The sequence below is a fragment of the Manacus vitellinus genome, unplaced genomic scaffold (assembly GCF_001715985.3).
Source record: "Manacus vitellinus isolate BGI_N305 unplaced genomic scaffold, ASM171598v3 scaffold_4_pilon, whole genome shotgun sequence".
Classification (NCBI taxonomy): domain Eukaryota; kingdom Metazoa; phylum Chordata; class Aves; order Passeriformes; family Pipridae; genus Manacus; species Manacus vitellinus.
In genome coordinates, this window is record NW_021940604.1 from 13,468,505 (window position 1) to 13,487,295 (window position 18,791).

At 36.0% G+C, this 18,791-nt stretch overlaps 1 protein-coding gene across 1 annotated transcript in view; it reads right to left on the reverse strand.

Moving 5' to 3' along the window:
• Window positions 1-18,791, reverse strand: part of LAMA2 (laminin subunit alpha 2) — a 273,953-nt gene that overhangs the window by 190,336 nt on the left and 64,826 nt on the right. Inside the window, exons 10-11 of the mRNA XM_018078006.2 lie at window positions 15,071-15,211; window positions 13,456-13,633 (exon numbers count right to left, since the gene is read on the reverse strand). Coding sequence (XP_017933495.1) covers window positions 13,456-13,633; window positions 15,071-15,211 — 319 coding nt within the window. The remainder of the gene's footprint in view (window positions 1-13,455; window positions 13,634-15,070; window positions 15,212-18,791) is intronic.

Genomic DNA, 18,791 nt, shown 5'->3' on the forward strand with positions numbered 1-18,791 from the left:
TAGACTGTACAAGAAATCTATAGACAATAGCCCAGAATTATCTTACTTCTCAAAAGTAAATATATAAAAAAACTTCAGAGTACTGGAAAGAAAGTAGATGAAGAAGCTAAATAATGATTTTGAGGAAAAGTAGCTCAGGCTAAGTTATTCATATTTGCATAGAGTAATACTCTCATAGCAAGTCAAGTACATAGATGGCAGACTGAAAGCACACTGAAGTCAGTAAAAATATTTATAATCACATACAACTTACGTGAAAAGCTGCTGCTTTCATTATTTTAGACCAAGAATATGAACCTCATAATATTTTTTTCCTTACAAAAACTTGCATTGAAAGTTTAGAAGCTTTTTTCTCATTTCATTTCACTTTTGTCTGTAACTTTCAGAAAAACATTAGATTTGTAACTCTGTAAAAAGAATTAAGAACCATGTTTTTTCACACATTTTCAAACAGGTTTGACAGTTTGATGAGGCCACCCCTGAACAGTGAAGGCATTTCTATTTAACTGGAAACTGAGACAGTGCAGGGACAGTCAGAAGACACTCTGAGATTTGGAGAGCTCTTTTGCCTCTCCCAGATGTTTCAGCTCTCACTTATTTTCCTTGAATATTGCAGGCAAAAGGATGTTTTGTTTCATGGAGCTCTGGGAAGGCTTGGTAATGAGTCTGGTTGATTTACTGATAAGGTCATCTACTTTATCATGCTCATAGTGGATATAGGAGATTTTGATTTATCATAGAATCATTAAGGTTTGAAAAGACTTCTATGATGGAGTTCATTCATTAATGTAAGGTTGCCGGGTCCACCACTAAACCACATCTCTAATCACCACATCTTACGCATCTTTGAACATTTCCAGGGATGGTGATTCCACTCCTTCCCTGGGCAGTTTGTTCTAATGCTTGAACACTCTTTCAGTGAAGAAATATTTCCTAATATCTAATTTCAACCTCCTTGAGCACAACTCGATGCTGTTTCCTTTTGTCCTATCACTTGTTACCTGGGAGAAAAGACTGATTCCCACCTGTTTACATCCTTCTTTAAGGTAGTTACAGAGAGCAGTAACATTCCCCCGAGCCTCATTTTCTCCAGACTAAATAACTCCAATTCGTTACCAAATGTTAGAACTTTTCTCCTACTGCCAGCGTTTTTTCAGAAACAAGGGAAGAAAATTGGAGTGACATAACCTCAAAGACACACTGCAGTTGCTCAATGTCCATTAACATCAAACAAGCTCAGACTTTCCAAAATCTGAAACAAAGTATCTCACTGCAATTTTTCGGATAGAATATTTGAGAATAGCAGAAAAAGCCAAACCACTATTTTAATGAAGAATTATCAGCTAGCTCTAAAATAAAAGCTTGAGAGTCTTTTTAAGAAAAGTTGCCTTGATCATTCATATATTTATGTTGCTAAGTTTTTTAATCTCACGTGGTTATTTTTATTCTCTTGCATTCTTTGTGTTATTCATTCATATTTTTGTTCAACATATGGGACACATGTATACAGCTATTTTTATTTAAATGCATATGTCTATTTATCATATATTTGGCATAAAACAAAAGACACAGGACAGTGACAAAACTGGAATTTTGTGCGTCTACCTAAACTGTACTAATACGTCACCTACGAGAGACAAGAAATATTTACTGGGCTGCACATCACATAAGATGAATCTCAGCAACAAAACTGTAGGAAGTTCTTTCTCAAAAGGACTTTTTATCATAGCAGACTAAACAGAATTAGCTCACACATTTAAGTAATAAGACACAGCTGACCAAATCATGTATCTATTTATTTGATTAGCATTAAAGGCATCTGTTGTGACAAATCCACTTCGTAAGTTAAACAATGCAGTTTTGGTCGACCAGTTTTATTTGTTTAGACTGCCTAGGTTTATTAAGCTAGGAAATCTCTACATAGCTAATGACAACAGAATACTGATCTATTAGTTTTCTTTTTCATTTCACTTTTTTTACTTTTCAATCTTTTTTTTTAACTTGGCAAATATTAAAAATTACTAGATATATGTACAGCTCTGTATCATTGCATTTAATTTAAAATATGTAAGAAGAAAAAGTTCCTTTACAATGTGACACACTTTGATCATCTGAGCTTCAAATAACTTCAAAGTGACTGAAATACTGTGTTATGGTTTTTCTGGAGCATGGAAGATACAATATTGATGGAAAACTATGCATTGCTATTTACTGTATTTATATCCATTAATATTTCTGCAAACAAGCTACCCAGTGCATGGAAAAGCAGACTTAGAATTGTAAGTTTTGCTTTATTAACTGCATAGTAAAATATGCACTGCAGTGAGGCATGGCTCACCAGAATATACTGCAGGAAACCTTCTGGTACATACTATACAGGAGACACATGGATACAGAAAGGATTGCTGCACTGTTTGGTTAGTTGCACAGCTTAAAGTCTTTCATTCAAAGGAGTATTCACTTCAGGCCACAGCTTCAGAGCAGACTGTAGCTATCTTATGGATAATTGAGATATGGTTTAGGAATGTATAAAGCCCTTTCGCTTATGTAATTTCATTTTAAAAATTGAGTCATAACCAAAATCTTTCAGGACACTAAACTGAAGGTATGTATCTCTGGCACTGTTATTTTTAATTAATAAAACACACTTGAAATTCTCAACACAACAACAAAAAAAAAACCTTAGAAGAAAACTGACACAGAAAGTTGTTAAAATAACTGTCTTCACAGTAAAAAGTTTTATCATCTCCAAAAAGAGTTAAACTAGACAAGGAACTGATCAGGAAGTGTGTCGTGGTTTGAGACCCCCAAAAAATCCAATTTCCAAGTCCAAGCCCCCCTCCCACAACTCATCCCAGTGTGAGAGGGGTTTTCCAGACACAACACAAGACTCAATATGGGGGGAAGGGAATTATATTACAATTATTACACAAATAAATATTATAATACATTATATACACAATTCTAACTATCTCTCCTATGATAAAGCAATATTTACATTGATCAAGTCTCCTCCCCCTCCAATAAAAGTCCAGAAGGGAAGAAGGAAAGATCCTTTCCACGTTCAGGGCAGCAGTGTCTCTCTTCTTCAATGCAGCAGTCATAGCTGCAGTTTTAGCTGGAATCTCTCTCTCCCCATTACAATACAAAGGGTCTTCTCTCACCCCTCTCAGCCCTTTGACTCCAAGCGAAGGTCTCTCTCCCGTGGACTGCGATAGCACGGACAGGCTCGCCTCACCACAGTCATATCACAAAGTGCAGGGGCATCTTCATGAAAGTCCCTTCCTCAAGGGATTTAAGCTCCCCCTGAGTCAGAACATTTAGGGCAGCTTTCAGTTCAGTCTTTGCTCTAAACGTCCTATCAGAGCTCCTTTGCTCTGTCTCAAAACTGCCGGTGTGGCAGCAGCAGGGTGGGGGGCAAGGCCACTTTCTCCGCATTCCATCCAGCCATCCCGGTCCAGCTTCCAGGACGTCTCTGAGCTTCTTAGCTCCTCTCTCCAGTGCATGCTGCATTTTAGGACTTCCATCAAGTAGAAGCTCACCTCCTCCTCCCAGAAGGGGTCTCAAAGGGGTTTTGGGGAGATTTAATTCAGTTCTTACCCCAAAACTGTCTCTGTTGAGCTTTCTCTGCTCTGTTGCCGGCTCTTTCTCCTTGCAGGACATGTCTCTGCGTTCCTCAGCCTGGCTATGTGCCATGTTGCTAGTTGCCAGCTATTTTCTTGGCTTTCAGCCACAGCTTTCCACTCAGCGCTGCCTCTGCCACTGCTTTTCTGTCTTCTTCTGCCCACTCAAAGTGGAGAAAACTCCCCCAGCTTTTCAGCCACAGAACTCGGTCCACTTTAACACTGTTTTCGAGTTTCTGCAACCCCAGTCGGGGGGCTGAGGGGGGCCTAGCCCCCAGCGGGGCTCCTGGCCCCTCAGCTCCTTGTGGCTTCACAACATGGCCACTTCTCCAACTACCTCATCATCCTTCTTTTCCGGTCTGGTGTGATATGTTTTAATTTTTCAGGGGCGATGACTGGGTCAACACCAAGACACACCATTTTTTTTAACTCCACCACAAAGTGTCAAAGTATTTAATGATATTTGATACTTACAGGACTAACCTGTATCACAACACAGAGTGCCTGTGAAACTGAAAAGTTACGTAGATATCAATCAGAAATTTATCCAGCCATCTCAGGAGACAGGGGTAGTACTGCACATACTGTGAGAAATGTGCTAGCAAAATATGGAATGTTAAGGCAGGCCCATTAAAAAACCCAAGAAAACCACAAAACGACCTCATCAAAAATAAGTGTAAATATATTCATTTGGGTAAAACAATCATCTGTGTCTTCTCATGCATGCTATCTGCTCTCATTGCTGTCGCTCCTGTCAATCTGAAGTTGATAGGTAATGGCCCTATGATTCAGGAAAACTGCTGAAGTGTGTACTCAAGCTTCAGTTTGAGAGATGGGTTCATTTATCACCACGATAAGCTATTACCACTGATAGGTCACAACTCATTGAAGAGACAGTCAGTCTAATTGGCTCAATGCAGTTAGCTCTGGATATGCCTCAAGGAGACATCATACAACAAACCACTTGTTTAATAATTCATTGCAGTTCAGATTGGGGTTCTAACATATGATTATCCCTTCAATATGCCAAATATTGAGGTCTTAACCCTTTAGTATCTTGAGTCCAGGAAAGCAAATTCATTCTGTAGTTAGAAAAATCCTTACTTCTAGAAACTTACTGAATATTTAAAATTTCAACTTTCTAAGGAAATTTACTGTAGTTAGCTAGAGTCTGTCTCTGGAAAATAAAACCTCTTCTGCCATCATTCTCTTCTATTAAAGAACAACTTACAGTGTGTAAACATAATAGGATCCTAAAGTAATGGAGCTCATTTTGCCTTTAATGAAGCAGTATGAGTCCATTCAGAGCAATCAGGTAAAGAGCAATCAGGGTAGATGAGACAGATGGAATAGTATACATGAAACAGGACCTACAATTTAAAGGATGCTTCATACTCTGTTCAAAGATTAGACTAAAGAATGACTCTCAATATTAACATATTTAGAATGATGACTCTATAAAGAGACAAGTTAAAACTAAACAAGTAATTCAAGCTTCTGATCACTATCGTGCTACTTTCTTGTTAGTTCTGGTTACCCTTTCATTGTTCAGTTCTTTAGCTGCATATCACAGCCATAATGACAACTTACTTCCTTTGCAACTGCAATATTGTCAAAGGCTTAAGGGTTCTATTTCTCTATCACTTCCAATTTTACTGTCATGGATTGACACTGGCCAGCAGCCAAAAACTCACTGAACTCTCCCTACTCTCTCACTCCCCTAGTCCTCTCTCCCATGGGATGGGAAGAAAATAGAAGAAGGGTGAAAAGACTTATGGATCAGTGGGAAAGGTTAAAGAGAAAGCCTTGACACTGTGCAAGCCCTGTTCAACAAGAGCCAAAAGACAGGTGTGTTACCAACACTGTTTTAGCCACAAATGAAAAATGCAGCAGCAAATGCACCACTACGAAGAAAGCCAGATGCACTACAGAAGTAAAATATGTTCACATCGGTCTATCTGTTTGTCTGTCTTTCTCTGTCTTTGACTCATCAAACTGAAATATATGAAAGTGATATTTCTGATACTAAATTTTTGGATTGCTGGAAATCTAGTAAGTATCACCCTTTGAAAATGAGAGTTTGCAAGGCACTCACAGTTAATGGCCCTACTACTCACCAATCAATTATGAAAACATCAAGAATTTATAGAATTTACAAAATTACTCATTTAATTTGTATTAGAATTTGTTGTGGAATTGATTACTGCTCCCCATAAACAAATACGAAATAAATTTTAAAAGCATTACTTTGTGTACATTTTGAATGTCAGTTTGGGTTTTCTTTCAGTAATTGAATTTGTCCCATTTTGAACCATTTAAGCCACCTTTACATCTTCTATACTCTAGTTAGTAATGGAGCTTTGTGTATCAGAAATCCGTGACTCACGCCAATATGTTGTTTTACAAACACACAATCCTTTTGTTAATAACAATAGATGTAGAATGCTGTTAACAAATTTAGTTGGATTAGGCCTCCCAGACCCATGAACTGATTAAAAATTCACATGACAGCTACAAAATTAAACATGAGTCACATAAATTCACACACCTATACCTCTTAATTGCATCGGTACACAGGTGATTAGCACTTGGATTTGGGCACCTGTGATACACTTGTTTGGTTTTAAAACTTCTTAATGACACAGGGTAGTTAGTTAATCAAGTTAGGCATCAAAACTTAGTTTCTGAAGACAGACACATAGAAAAGCAAGGCTAATTCCTATATATCAAATGAAAATAATGCCATTTATCCATCTTGTAGAGAAGCTGCATATCAAGACAATTTTGAGATTCTCAGATGCTACTGAGCGTGTCAAACTCCCTCCCCAAGAAAAAAAAATAGTACAGATTGAAAGTACAACAAATGGTTTGTGTGAAAAGCTGTGCACTGTCAGAGATTCTCAGTACTTCTGTCCTTCCGCATACTGCTTTTTTGATGTGGAAAACAAAAGTTGAACAGCACAAAATTACAAAACTAAAGCTCAGTGGCATCATGCAGTGTTACTAATTAGTTATAAACTTAATAATTTTAATTCCATTCTATTTCAGGATTTTGTAAATCATTTAAATTTGAAGTAAGTTGGGGGGCCAGGCCTGTAAATCAAACAGAAATAGCAACTCAGTTATTCATAAACGGAAATCTGGAAACTAAACCTAACACTATCTCTTTGTGACTCTCAATATTTGAAGAATGACCATTCATTAGCTTTTAAGTGTACCCTTTTGGTGATGGACATAAATGCCTTCATCACACACCTGTGTAACCCAATATGAATTAGATGTTTGGACTATAAAATCTCTCTGGTCAGGTAAGTTGAGTAAAATTTGATTAAACACTTTACTTCCAGGTAACCTGTGATGACTAAGGAATTCTAAATATAGTTTTCAAAGCACTTTGTTGCTGATGAGGTATTTAGTATGCAGAGGCATATATATAAGAGGAATAAAATACAAGAGGAACAAAACACCCATGTATCCTCCCTTTCATAAACTTCAGTTTTCCTTTACAGTCGTAAGTAACCACTATTCAATTTAGCTATCTCTAGCTTGGGAATCATCATCACCATGCTTCTTTGCATGTTGATTAGCCCTCAGTACAAATCACCAGACATACAAATTCTTTCCAAGTCAAAACTTTTTTTTCTTTTTCTGCTGCTTTTTTGGATCCTTCAGTATTTTAGTATTTGGGATCAAAGATATGAAGAATAAAACACTGCAATCCAGCAAGCATATTCCCCAGTTTGCTTCCTTTTTCATTATTTCCTATGACCCCTTAGTGTTCTCTCTCTAGCATTCACTTCCCTTCTTTTGTGAAACTACTTTATTTCCTGCTTGTTTTTCCATTTTTCAACTGCCTCTATTGATTGAAGCCCTTGCCTTCAAGGCAGACTTGGTAAGCAGGTAACACAAAGGACACTTGAGATTTATGAAATAATTTCACCAACAATAAATTTTCTCTTTTTCTACAGTAGTGTGAGATGATTTGAGCACTAAGAAATTAAATTTAACATGAGATACATGAATTACTGCAGTCAGTGGACTCAGCTAGCCAGAGTCTGAGCCCTGTTTCAACTAATTTCCAAGGTCCAAAGAGGCCGTAACAGTCTACCGGGCATCCTTAGTTTCCTTGTAATCTCAATAATGGCTATACTTGAACTGTCCCAACAGGCTATCCAAACATCATTAAAAGCATTAATGAGGAACAAAGTGTGCAAAATTTACTTATCTCTTGGTGGTTCTTTACAGTCACAGGTAGCTGATCACCAAGTAGTACAGTACCAATATTGTTTTAATTTGTACTGGGGATCAAGCAAAATTTGGTGAGCCACAGCTGTGAAAGAATGCAGAGAACTATCCCTGTCCATTCCATGGTGCCAAGATGAGAGAATATTTCAGGAAAAATAAATAATCTAAACTCAATCATGTAATACAAATTAAGTAAACTTAGAGGAAGTATCAGTCAGATGTGGTTCAAATCTTTTAAATGTTTTTCTCTTCCCTAGTATGCCTGCTTTGTTTATCTCATCCTTTCCATATCTGACTCTGCCTATTATCGCAATTTTTAGAAGCTATAGTGAAGTAAGTGCTAATAAAATAAACAGCACATTTGGTATAAATTGAAGACATCTTCATACTGTTGACTGAGTCTGTTTTCCACGGTGACTTAATTTCAGTCAGGGCAATTTAGATTGTGATTTAAAATAAAATAACATTATTTAGATTACTTTAAGGTTTACTTGTTTAAAAAATGAAAAACATACCAATAAACTAAACCATCTTTTTCTTAGAAGAATGCATTCAAATATGAAAGATAAAAGATACTGAAGTAGCTGTCTTTACAAAATACGTTTTTCTTTAGCTTTAAATGAATCATTTTAATTTTCTGCCATGTGTTAGCTGTTGACATTACTCAAAAAAATCTGAGAATCTGCAACAGCTTTGAATAACTTCAGAGGTGTTACACTGAATGAAGATTTCTTGCATACTATGTGCTGCTGATACCTATTATGTTTCTTTTATAGATATGGATAACATGCATATAACTAACTATCTCATCCCACTCTAATATATAAGATATTAAATGCCCCTATAAAATTGGTTTTGTTATGCTATGCCTTATACTTGAGGATCACATTCCCTACTCCCTTTCCAATTTACTTTTACAACCTTGGAGATGTGCTTTGTTAAACATTCAAATCTGGGGCTGAAAGTCTTTCCTATGGAGAATGTACAAAAAGTCAAATTCATCATGAAGTACTGGACTTACCAACACTGAAGAAAAATCCCTCATGCATGTAACAGATACTTCAAGCACTGCCATTATGTTACTAAAGGGTGGCCTGCTTAGACCTGGACAACCCATATGCATAAGGGAATGAAATCTACTGAAAGCCTAAACTGTCCATATAACCTGCTGAAGGAAAGAATTTTCTTAACAAGGCACACAAAGGGAGATCACATCAGCCCACCTAAGTTTCATTACTTCACTTCCCTGACAATAAAAGCAATACAGATGTATGCTTTAAAAAATCAGTCTATTCTCTGAATTTAAGACACAGCTGAATGTTGGAACTGTGTAGGCTAGGTCACTCCCTGCTTTTCATTAGGCCAAATAATTTCAAAAGAAACTGATGGTAAAAAAAGTAGCTCCCAACTACAATTTAATTTGCCATTTATACCAAAAGGTGTTATGTAGATTGTTTTTCTTTTTGAGACAGGCACTAAAATAAAGGAGTTGTGGATCTATCTAACGCCATCATGTTCTCTGAACAGGAAAACCTTGAGATCTGAAACCTTGACAATACTAGATGAAGCTTCCTGCCCTTAGATGCATAGTTTAGGACAATTCATACCAGCATTTCAGTTCCAGCTGATTATTCTATTATTCATGCTTCCTTATGTTTTGGGTATCAGCTACATTCCTTCCCCCTGGGAGCCATAGACTACAATTTGCTTTGCATTATTCTGCCTTTTGTATCAGAGTTACCTAAGAAATGAAAACAAATGGAAGGAAATAAAACATAAAAGTCACGAGGACCTAGTTTATGATTATTTTATAATTCAATATTTAATCCTATGAGGTAGTCTGGGCAGTCTGCAACAGATAATATGTCACAAAACAAACTGCTCCCTCTATCTCAATCTTTAATTTTCCACTGTAAAGTACTTTTAAAGGGCTGACAGATATTTAAAGTTTGTATGTATTGCCTACAGGTTTATTACAGCATCTTCATTTGCGTATTCAAAGAAACAATGAGTTCTGTAAGTCAGCAAATAGGTTACACAGCTAGTTATAAAAGAACAGGAAAAATAAATGAAGTGACAAGGTCAAAAAAGTCCCCTTCCCATTCTGTATGCACAGACTCTACACAAAACTTTCAGCTATTGTATTGGTTTTAACTTGAGGTCAGAGAAAGAACAGTATCTACCACATGAATGCTTTAAGTCAATGGAGTTGGCAAACATGATGTTCTAGAACTTTTCAGAGAGATAGCAAAGCTTATCATTCAAACAACTTTTGCTTTAATTTTCAATATTCTCTGCCTTCATGAAGGACCATATTACATTAACCTTAGTTATACTGAATGGGATCATGCTGTACAGCTAACTTAAATGATTCCTGTAAAACAAGGTTTGATGCAAGAAACTTCTCAATATAAGTCTGTCAGCATGCAAATAGTGGTTTTGAGAAGTGTTTTATGGTTTCTATCATATTATTTGCAGTTTGAGTAATGCCAGCATTAGTATCTGCTCAAAACCCAGATGAAGGAGTTAGAGGGGATGTATTTTCTGCTGTGTATTGAGACCTAACAAAGTCCAGAGACGAGAATTCTAAGATAAGCTCCTCCTAAAGACTGAATTAACCTGCAACTGCTAACCAAAGGCAGTGCCCTAACCACCTGAAAAAGGCAGGATAAATCTTCACATTCACCTTAAAGCTGGCCCTTAGCAGAGAAAGGAACACAAAATTTGCAGTTGCAGAAAAAAAATAAAGTATGTAACCAAAGATGGACGTTTCCCCATGGAATTTCAAGTGGCCTCAGAGGCCTCTCATGCGTGTGTCGTGGGGGGCAGAGGGATGGGAAGGGGTGCCATGTTTAGATATGTTGCATATCATGTTTACTTTCACCTAATTGTAAGGGGGTTCTACTCATCATAGGAATTATCAAATTGCTTTTTGATGAGATGTCAGAGATGCAGGGTGTATACGTAATGTTAGACTTCTGAAATATCACACACACCTAACCCTTCTATGTTGACTTTAAAGAAATAAGTATTTCATATCATCCTGCTGACTTGGGTATCCAATTTTTAATTAATTTTTGACTTTCTTTTCAGTGCTGTGATCAAACATTATCATACCGTAACTCATAACAGTTTCAGACAAATATATAAAATATTTTAGCATGGACACATGTTTAAAATAAACTTATAGATCCACTGTCAAAACAATTTAAGAAACTGCTAACAAAAACCAAATGGGGTTTTCAAATACCTAGAATATAATTAGAGTTGATAGAATAATGTGATTTTTCAGATACTATAAGCTCTAACACACCACAAGTCCTCATTATTGCTGCAATCCTTAGTTCAGTTGGCTATGATAAGGTAGGCAGGCAAGAAGATAAACTATTTTATGATACCTGCTAAAACCTTAATACTTGCCATTTTAAAACTGTTCTCTCAAATTACCCACTAGATATTTTATTTCTTGAAATTAAATTCCTCCAGATTACTCTCAAACATATTATGCATCAAAAACAATGTTCAATTTTTCTGTTCAAATGCATATTTTATGGTTTTTTGAAAAATTATCTGAATTTATATAACAAAGTTTTAAATTCTGGTAACAGTACATATATTTAGAAGACTAAAAGGGTATGGTGATGTTAAAATAATTTGCCCATGTTCTTGTCCAACTCTGGCATAAACAAGAATCCTGCCCCATCTACAGCTTCCTGTTATTTATAATGTCTCCTTCAAGACACAGTCAAAGACCAGTATCACACTACCTAGTGTCATCCAGATTTAAATGAAAAAACTGAAGGCTGCACAATCAGGGGCATCCTATTTATAATGGTTTTTTCACCCAAAAGAAGATTTGGAGATGGATGTAAAACAAGCAGTTAGCACATATATGTCAGTCAACAATGTGGAGGCATGTGCAGAACACGCCACTTTTATATTAAAGAATTATTTTATCTAAGGTTTTTGAGCTATATTTGAAAACTAGGAAATGCAGTACAGTTAATATCTCTTATTAATCAATTTTTTGGGGGGGATTATTTTTTAAGAGCAATAATTTTAAAGGGAAGGCAGTTTTCTGTGGCATGAGGTTTATAAATTACAACAGAAGTGTGCATCTTGATATAGACTTCTGAAGTTGTTTTCTAAGACAAAAATTCTTAAGGAAGTTTGCACGCTTCGAGACACTAATTATTCTATAACTAGCAGTCATTCACAAGACAGGGTGTTTTTATCTAGATTCAGCTATTTGGTTTTATTCAGTTTCAGCTATTTAGAAAAATGTTTTATTGAGTTTACAAATAAGGCCTCTCAGTATTCTACTTCCACTTTCCTTTCTACAGCATAAATCATCTGGCCTAAGCATGTCATTATCACTATAGTTTACGTGATGCAACATGACAGTTAAGATGTACTGTGGTAATTTGAGTGCTTTCAGTGTTATTGTAGTATCAAAAATTTATATGGTTCAGTTATTAAGGCAAATTGCTTAATTCATACAGCGATATCTGACAGTAACCACAAAGGACCTCCAAATTACACTGAAAAAATATCTTTCACATTCAAATAATTTGTGCATATTCCTACCATTATTTTGCTCACTGAATAGAAGCAAAATGAAATTCTGTCTGGAAAAGTATTAGTTCATATTTCAGGGTAAGTTCACTAGTCATGGAAGATTATAGAAGAAACTCCCCCTTGCCCAGCTAAGTAAGCCTGCCTATCTTTAACAATTTATAGCCATGAACAGGATGCCCAATTCTTTGAAATGATGATATTTAGTTTCAACATGCTCACTTACCTTCTGTCATGTTGATTTTCAGCCAATAGGAAGAAATAAATAAATAAGAGGTTGGCTAGCCTGAAGTGACTGGAGAGGAAAATGTGCTCAAATACATTAGTGTTAGTATTTCTGCTAAATTTTAGCATAATCTGGGTTACAGTAAATGGAAAGCTGTTAAGCCTTCTTCACATTTAAGACTCATTCAGTCCTCTACTCTCTGAGAAAAATGAGATTTTCATGAAAGTATCGTGGATTTGGGGCATGAATACGTGTGTACATGCACAACTAGATACATGCAGACTTAAATATATGCGTTAGAACTGACACAAATCTCACAACAGCATTTTCTGAGTTATAGGGCAGAGAGCTCCCCACACACAAGTTTCTTGCCAAACATTAAAGTTTTGTAACACACCCCCACAACATCTGATACACAACTTATATCTCTGAAAAGCAGACGAGGGAACTAATTTTCAAAGCTGAGGACAATGTGAGAAAAGAACAGGACAAGCTGAATCACCAGCTAATTCATTGAAAAAAACACTGCTGTGAACTATTGAGACTTCTCTAAGACCTGACAGCAGGAGACTAAAGAGGGCCTAAGGTCAAAGAGACTTAGTTAATTTTCTCTACTTAACTTTTTGCCTCACATGGATATTCCACATGCCTGATCCCTTTTCTGCTTGCACTTTTGCTGGTCAAATGGCTGCCCAACTTAATCTTCCCTCAGTTCCACCCTCCTTCAGATCTTACCTCTTTTTCCTCAGTAAATCAAATTAGCGTTTAGGCAAGTACCAACCACACTTACTTTGTTGCCCAAATAAGAACTGGGTGCGCTCCAATAGTAAGTCTGTGGCAGTACTTTTCGCGCAGCCACATTGCTGATGCTAAACTGCTGATGCCCATCAAATCTCTTTTGCTTGGGGGTAACTCTGATGAGACCTGGTAAGTCAGTCAGATGCCAACCATTCATGTCTTCTATCTATAATGATAGGGGAAAAAAAAAAAGAAAAAACCACATTACAATAGGAATCAGGACATCAGTCATTTCAATAGTCACAGTCTCTCACTTGACCATTTTAAAAAAACTGAGGTTTTTTTAAAAAAACTTAGGAAAATTTAGGAACCAAGGAAAACACAAAGTAATAAGAGCGAACATTTCTCTTACTGTTATGTGACTGGGAGCTATAACTTCTGAGTAGCTTGAAATAACTGCTAATATTTGCATTGTCTGCTTCGAATGCTCCAGAGAGAGGAGGAAATTCTATCATACAAACACATGTGCAAGAATATCTCCAAATACTATGCAAGTTTTCAATAAATAATATGAGTCATGGAGTGTACAGAAGATGAGCTGACAAATAGATATATATTTTCTGATTGTCGTTGGCAGCGTAATTTATAATAATTTGTAATGCTAAAGCCTTAGAACTTACAAGTTCAAATATATTCTTTTTATAAAACCAAAGCAAAGCTGGAAATTGAATTTCTTGAAATATCTGAATCCCGTAACTAGAAATGAATCATCAGCAAAGAGCACACTGGTCATACAAGGATGGCTTCTGGAGCCCGGATACAAACAGAACAATAAATGAGCTCAGCCATGGGATGGAAAATTTTCCAGTTGCTGGCATGTAAATGAGAACACTAGGCATATATGATGCTATTCACAGCCTTCCAGCAAACAATATGGCCAAAACCAGGAGCTAGTAAACCTGGAACATATTTCCCAGACTTGATCTACAGGCATGAATATGCAGCATACATCCATTATGGTGGAATTAGTGTCTGAGCTTTGAGAACTAATTTACAGTTTAGAGTATATTTGCAGGCTAAAGACATTTTTCTACAGCACAAATGAGAACAGTAGGTTCATCTCCCTCTTACATCCTTTCCTAGGAATGCAGTATGCAAAAGAAATGCTCTCAAAATGCCCCCTGCAAGGCATTTCTTTTTTCTTACTTAAGCTGTGTGTTGTACATTTAGTGTTTCAAAAATTTTAAGTATTTTAGGTCTAGAAATTTAATAATTATCTAGAAAAGAGTCTGTGCATTTAACTCAGGACTGATTACATATGCACATTCCAGGATTGTGTTTTGCACATGGCTTCATTTCTTACTATTTTAACTTTTTTTGTGCTTTTCACTGTTCTAACTGCACTATTCCAGAATTTTCTCACAAAGAGAAACAAAGATTATAAGTATTTTCTTTTGGATAAATGGAAAATATCATAGAATCATACAATAGAATCATAAAATATCTCCAATTGGAAGGGACCCATAAGGATCATCAAGTCATAGGGGGCATAAAAAAACATGCAGTATTTTCTAATAAGATGCACCCTGGTGGCAATGGTCAGTGACAACACAGAAAAACACAAAACCAGTGACATGTACTGATGCAGTATGATTTTTCTTACACTTCCATAGGTAAGGTGAGAATGTGTGCAGATATTTGTTTTCCCAGAGCAGAAACATTCCTCACAGCCTTCAGGATTATCTTGCTGAAGATTGAAGAAACCTGGTTTGCACTGATCACAGTTTTCTCCTTCAACATGTTCCTGAAAATGCACATAGAATATTACTTCAGTTGTCATAGATTAGAACTCGAGATCACTGGTTTTTTATTCTCCAGGAGAGTATAGATTGCAGGAGTCTAAGACACTTATAGGAAAAACTTCCTTATTTGGGAATGTTAGTAGCAAATCCTTTACACAATAAAAGGTACTATGACTGCATGTAAATAACAGGAAATGGAATTTGGACATTAAAAGAGTTTTAATTTTTCTTCTATATGAATAGACATACTTGATTTCAAGGAATAACCTTATTTATTTATTTATTTATTTATTTATTATTACACTTGAGAGTCTCAGCGGGGAAGGAAGTATGGGACACAATGTTACAATCTCAACAATAGTAGTTCGTAGGTAGGGCTGATTAAATCTGTGCACATCCAGCTGATGCAAACTACAGGTTCATAGCATCAGTTGTACTAACCACTCAGTGTATCAGTTTTTCAGGGGTCTGTAATTGATAGCTGAATTCAGTCTATATCCTAGTGCTCAAAGAGTTGAACTTCATAGCTACATGGTTTGCCACACATGCAGTCAGGTCTGCAAACTCTTCTGCTGTAGAAAGACAGGTACTAAATATACATGAAGAATTCTAAATTTACCATTTGGTACTTATATTTTTCATAGAAAGCTTATGTTGTGCATTAAGTCCTGCTGCCTTACACTAGAAACCAATTTGTCCTATAGTCAAAAATAAATCCAGGTTTTCTACAAGAAGTGTGTTGCAGGAGGCTTGCAATATGGTGCTGGCTTAGTAATTCAGTATTTTGTCCCACACAGCTCAGAAAATTCCCTTTCAGAAGTTTTATACAGTCTCCTTAATCCTGGAGACAGTGCTCTGTGTTATGCTCACAGGACCAAATTGTTTGCTCTATGTCAGCAGAGAATGAACACTTTATAAAAAGCCTGCCTACACTATGTAGTCTAGGATTGCTCAAAACACACAAATCTGAAGTAAATTTGCCAAAATCCATTTGATAGCCTCCAGGATAAGATCTAGCAAAGATGAAACATGCAGGTCAAAGCAGGTGGAGGTATGGGGAGAAAGGATAGCACATTCGAATTAAGAGAAAATAGGGACAGTGAGTGGGAAGGGGCAATGACGACAGGCAAAAAGGGAGATACAATGAAAATGTAATAAGGTTTTCACCCTTAATTATACAGTAATTCATATACATGTAGCAAAATATCTTTGCTCTCTCTCTGCTGCTCTGCTCTATCTATGCTCCCCTTCAGTAACATCATACAGACTCTGCTAAACAAACCACAAATATCTTTAATACAACTCAAGGCTATCAGTCAATTACATTTAACTTCAACATCTCATTAATGTCATGACAAGTAGTTGTACATTTTCACCAGCAGTCTCAGGTATATTCCTGCCACAGATATACTGAAATCAACCATGTTTCATGTGAAAAACAATGTGGGTAACATCTGGGCACATAGATATCTCACCAATGATTCTACAAACTAGAATTATGAACACTGGTCACAAAAATTTCATACTGGTGATGTGCTGAGTGTGTGCAGAGTGGGAAGGGGAAAACAAAAAAAGAGAGCTGAAAGGCAAAAGTATGTGTTTAAATGCAAAGTTGCCCACTTTCCAGTCACAAACACATCACCTGTGAGTAAAACATGTAGAATTCTATTGAATAGGCAGTAAATTCAGTGATAATAGATATATAATAGATATATCTTAATAATAGATAAATAAAACTCAAAGTTGGGAAGGAGATCTAACCTATCTTTCAGCAAATAAAATAATGTTTCTGCAGTCCCATGTATTTCTGAATACTGTTCAATCCAGTTTTAAATTATCCAAAGATGAGACTTTGGGTATATACCTTCAGAAAGTTATGATAATTAGTAAAAAAAAGTCATTTATACTTGCCCCTCCCCTTTCTGTACTTTAGTTTACTCTACTTAATGTGGTAAAGATAACAATCTAATGTCCACTTGGCTGCATTTTGCTGCTTACAGACAGAACTGCTTTTCAGTAATTTTCTTTACAAGAAAACTATCTTTAGCAAATTTACAGCTCATCATAGGTAATTGAAAGATGTGATTAAAGGAAGGGAAGCATTTTTCCTAAGACCTGCTATTAACTAGACATCCCACTTTTTTCTTCATATGGAGCATAACTAATCTGATAATTTTAGTGTCCCTTTGACCAAAATCTGCTTTGATTTGAATTTGAAGATTGCTAGTGAAAATAAATGTGTATGTATCTTTATCTCAGCTATCTGCAAAAGGTATCATTTTTCTCTCCCACAAGCACTTAAAAAGGGATTAGAGAAGCAGAAAGAAGACAAAAGATGAACACCGAGCAAAAAGTGCGTATAATGAGAACTCTCTAGGATAGGAACAATTATCTCTATTCCTTATTTGTTCATTTTGGTCTAACTGTACTAACATCAGTTTGGCTTTAGACAAATAATGTCATAAGAATCATTAAGCAGTAGTTATCTTCTATTTAACAAAATACATCTTCATCAAAGCTCTGTTTCGAGACAGAATATTGCGAAAGCACCTCTTTTCTCATCTTCTAGACTTGATGGCTAAGTAATTAGAAATGTGATATGGATAGATTTTATTTCTGACAGAGAGCATGTGACTGTTACATAAAGTGAGGATAAGGTTAATTCTCTGAGTAGATTTCAGTGCTATTCAGCTGTCAAAACAGGGTTTTGTGACAGAGCTTTGTGTGTGTCTGCAGCATGAGCTTATAGATTGAAGCATTTTTTTGTACATTTCTGTATTTAAGGATGTAATGTGAGTATTTTTAAATTCTGATTTGTGACTAATTCTGTTAATTAAATTCTGGAAGGAAATTCCCACAAGTACAACACAGAAAAATTGATCCATAGTACAGTAAGCTGTCCTTTGGGCATATTCATGGTCATTTACTAGACTGTGACTTAGAGAGCACAATCAATTCTAAAGCATTTCTCATAACTAGGTATTTTATAAGAAGTGAGTGCATGTGCTTTTAAAAGTTTTTTATTTCAATATAATATCAAAATATAATTTGATGGAGGTATGGGAAGGCACATAGAGAAAAATACTCTTAAATTTTCTTCCTAGAAATTAAGAAACTCTTCCTACAGAAAGGATGTATTTTGGTTTTTTAAATACGTTAGAGATTTCTAAACAACTATCCCAAGGCAGGAAAGAATGCTCTCAGTTTGGAATTTAGCAAGAAAAGAGGAATATACCCCTAATAACTACTCTTAAAAGTCAATTTTCTTGTTTTAATAGATCACCAGTTCATTTTCTCTTTTGAAGTCACATTACAGGTTAGTTTTAGAGTCCACAATACTGTAAACATATAGTTTCTGAGCAGATGAGGATGGAAGTTTGAAACAAATGATTCACAGGCTTCAGAAGTAACCCTTCATTACAGATTTCTAAAGACTTGAAAGACTGGCAGCAGACTCCTAGGTAAATATGTTGATTACAGTGAGTTCTGACATAAGACAATCTAAGACTTTACAGGACCCAAATTAAGTGTTCATGACAAGTGACTAACACAGATATTAATACAGCTAGGTAGAACACTAGA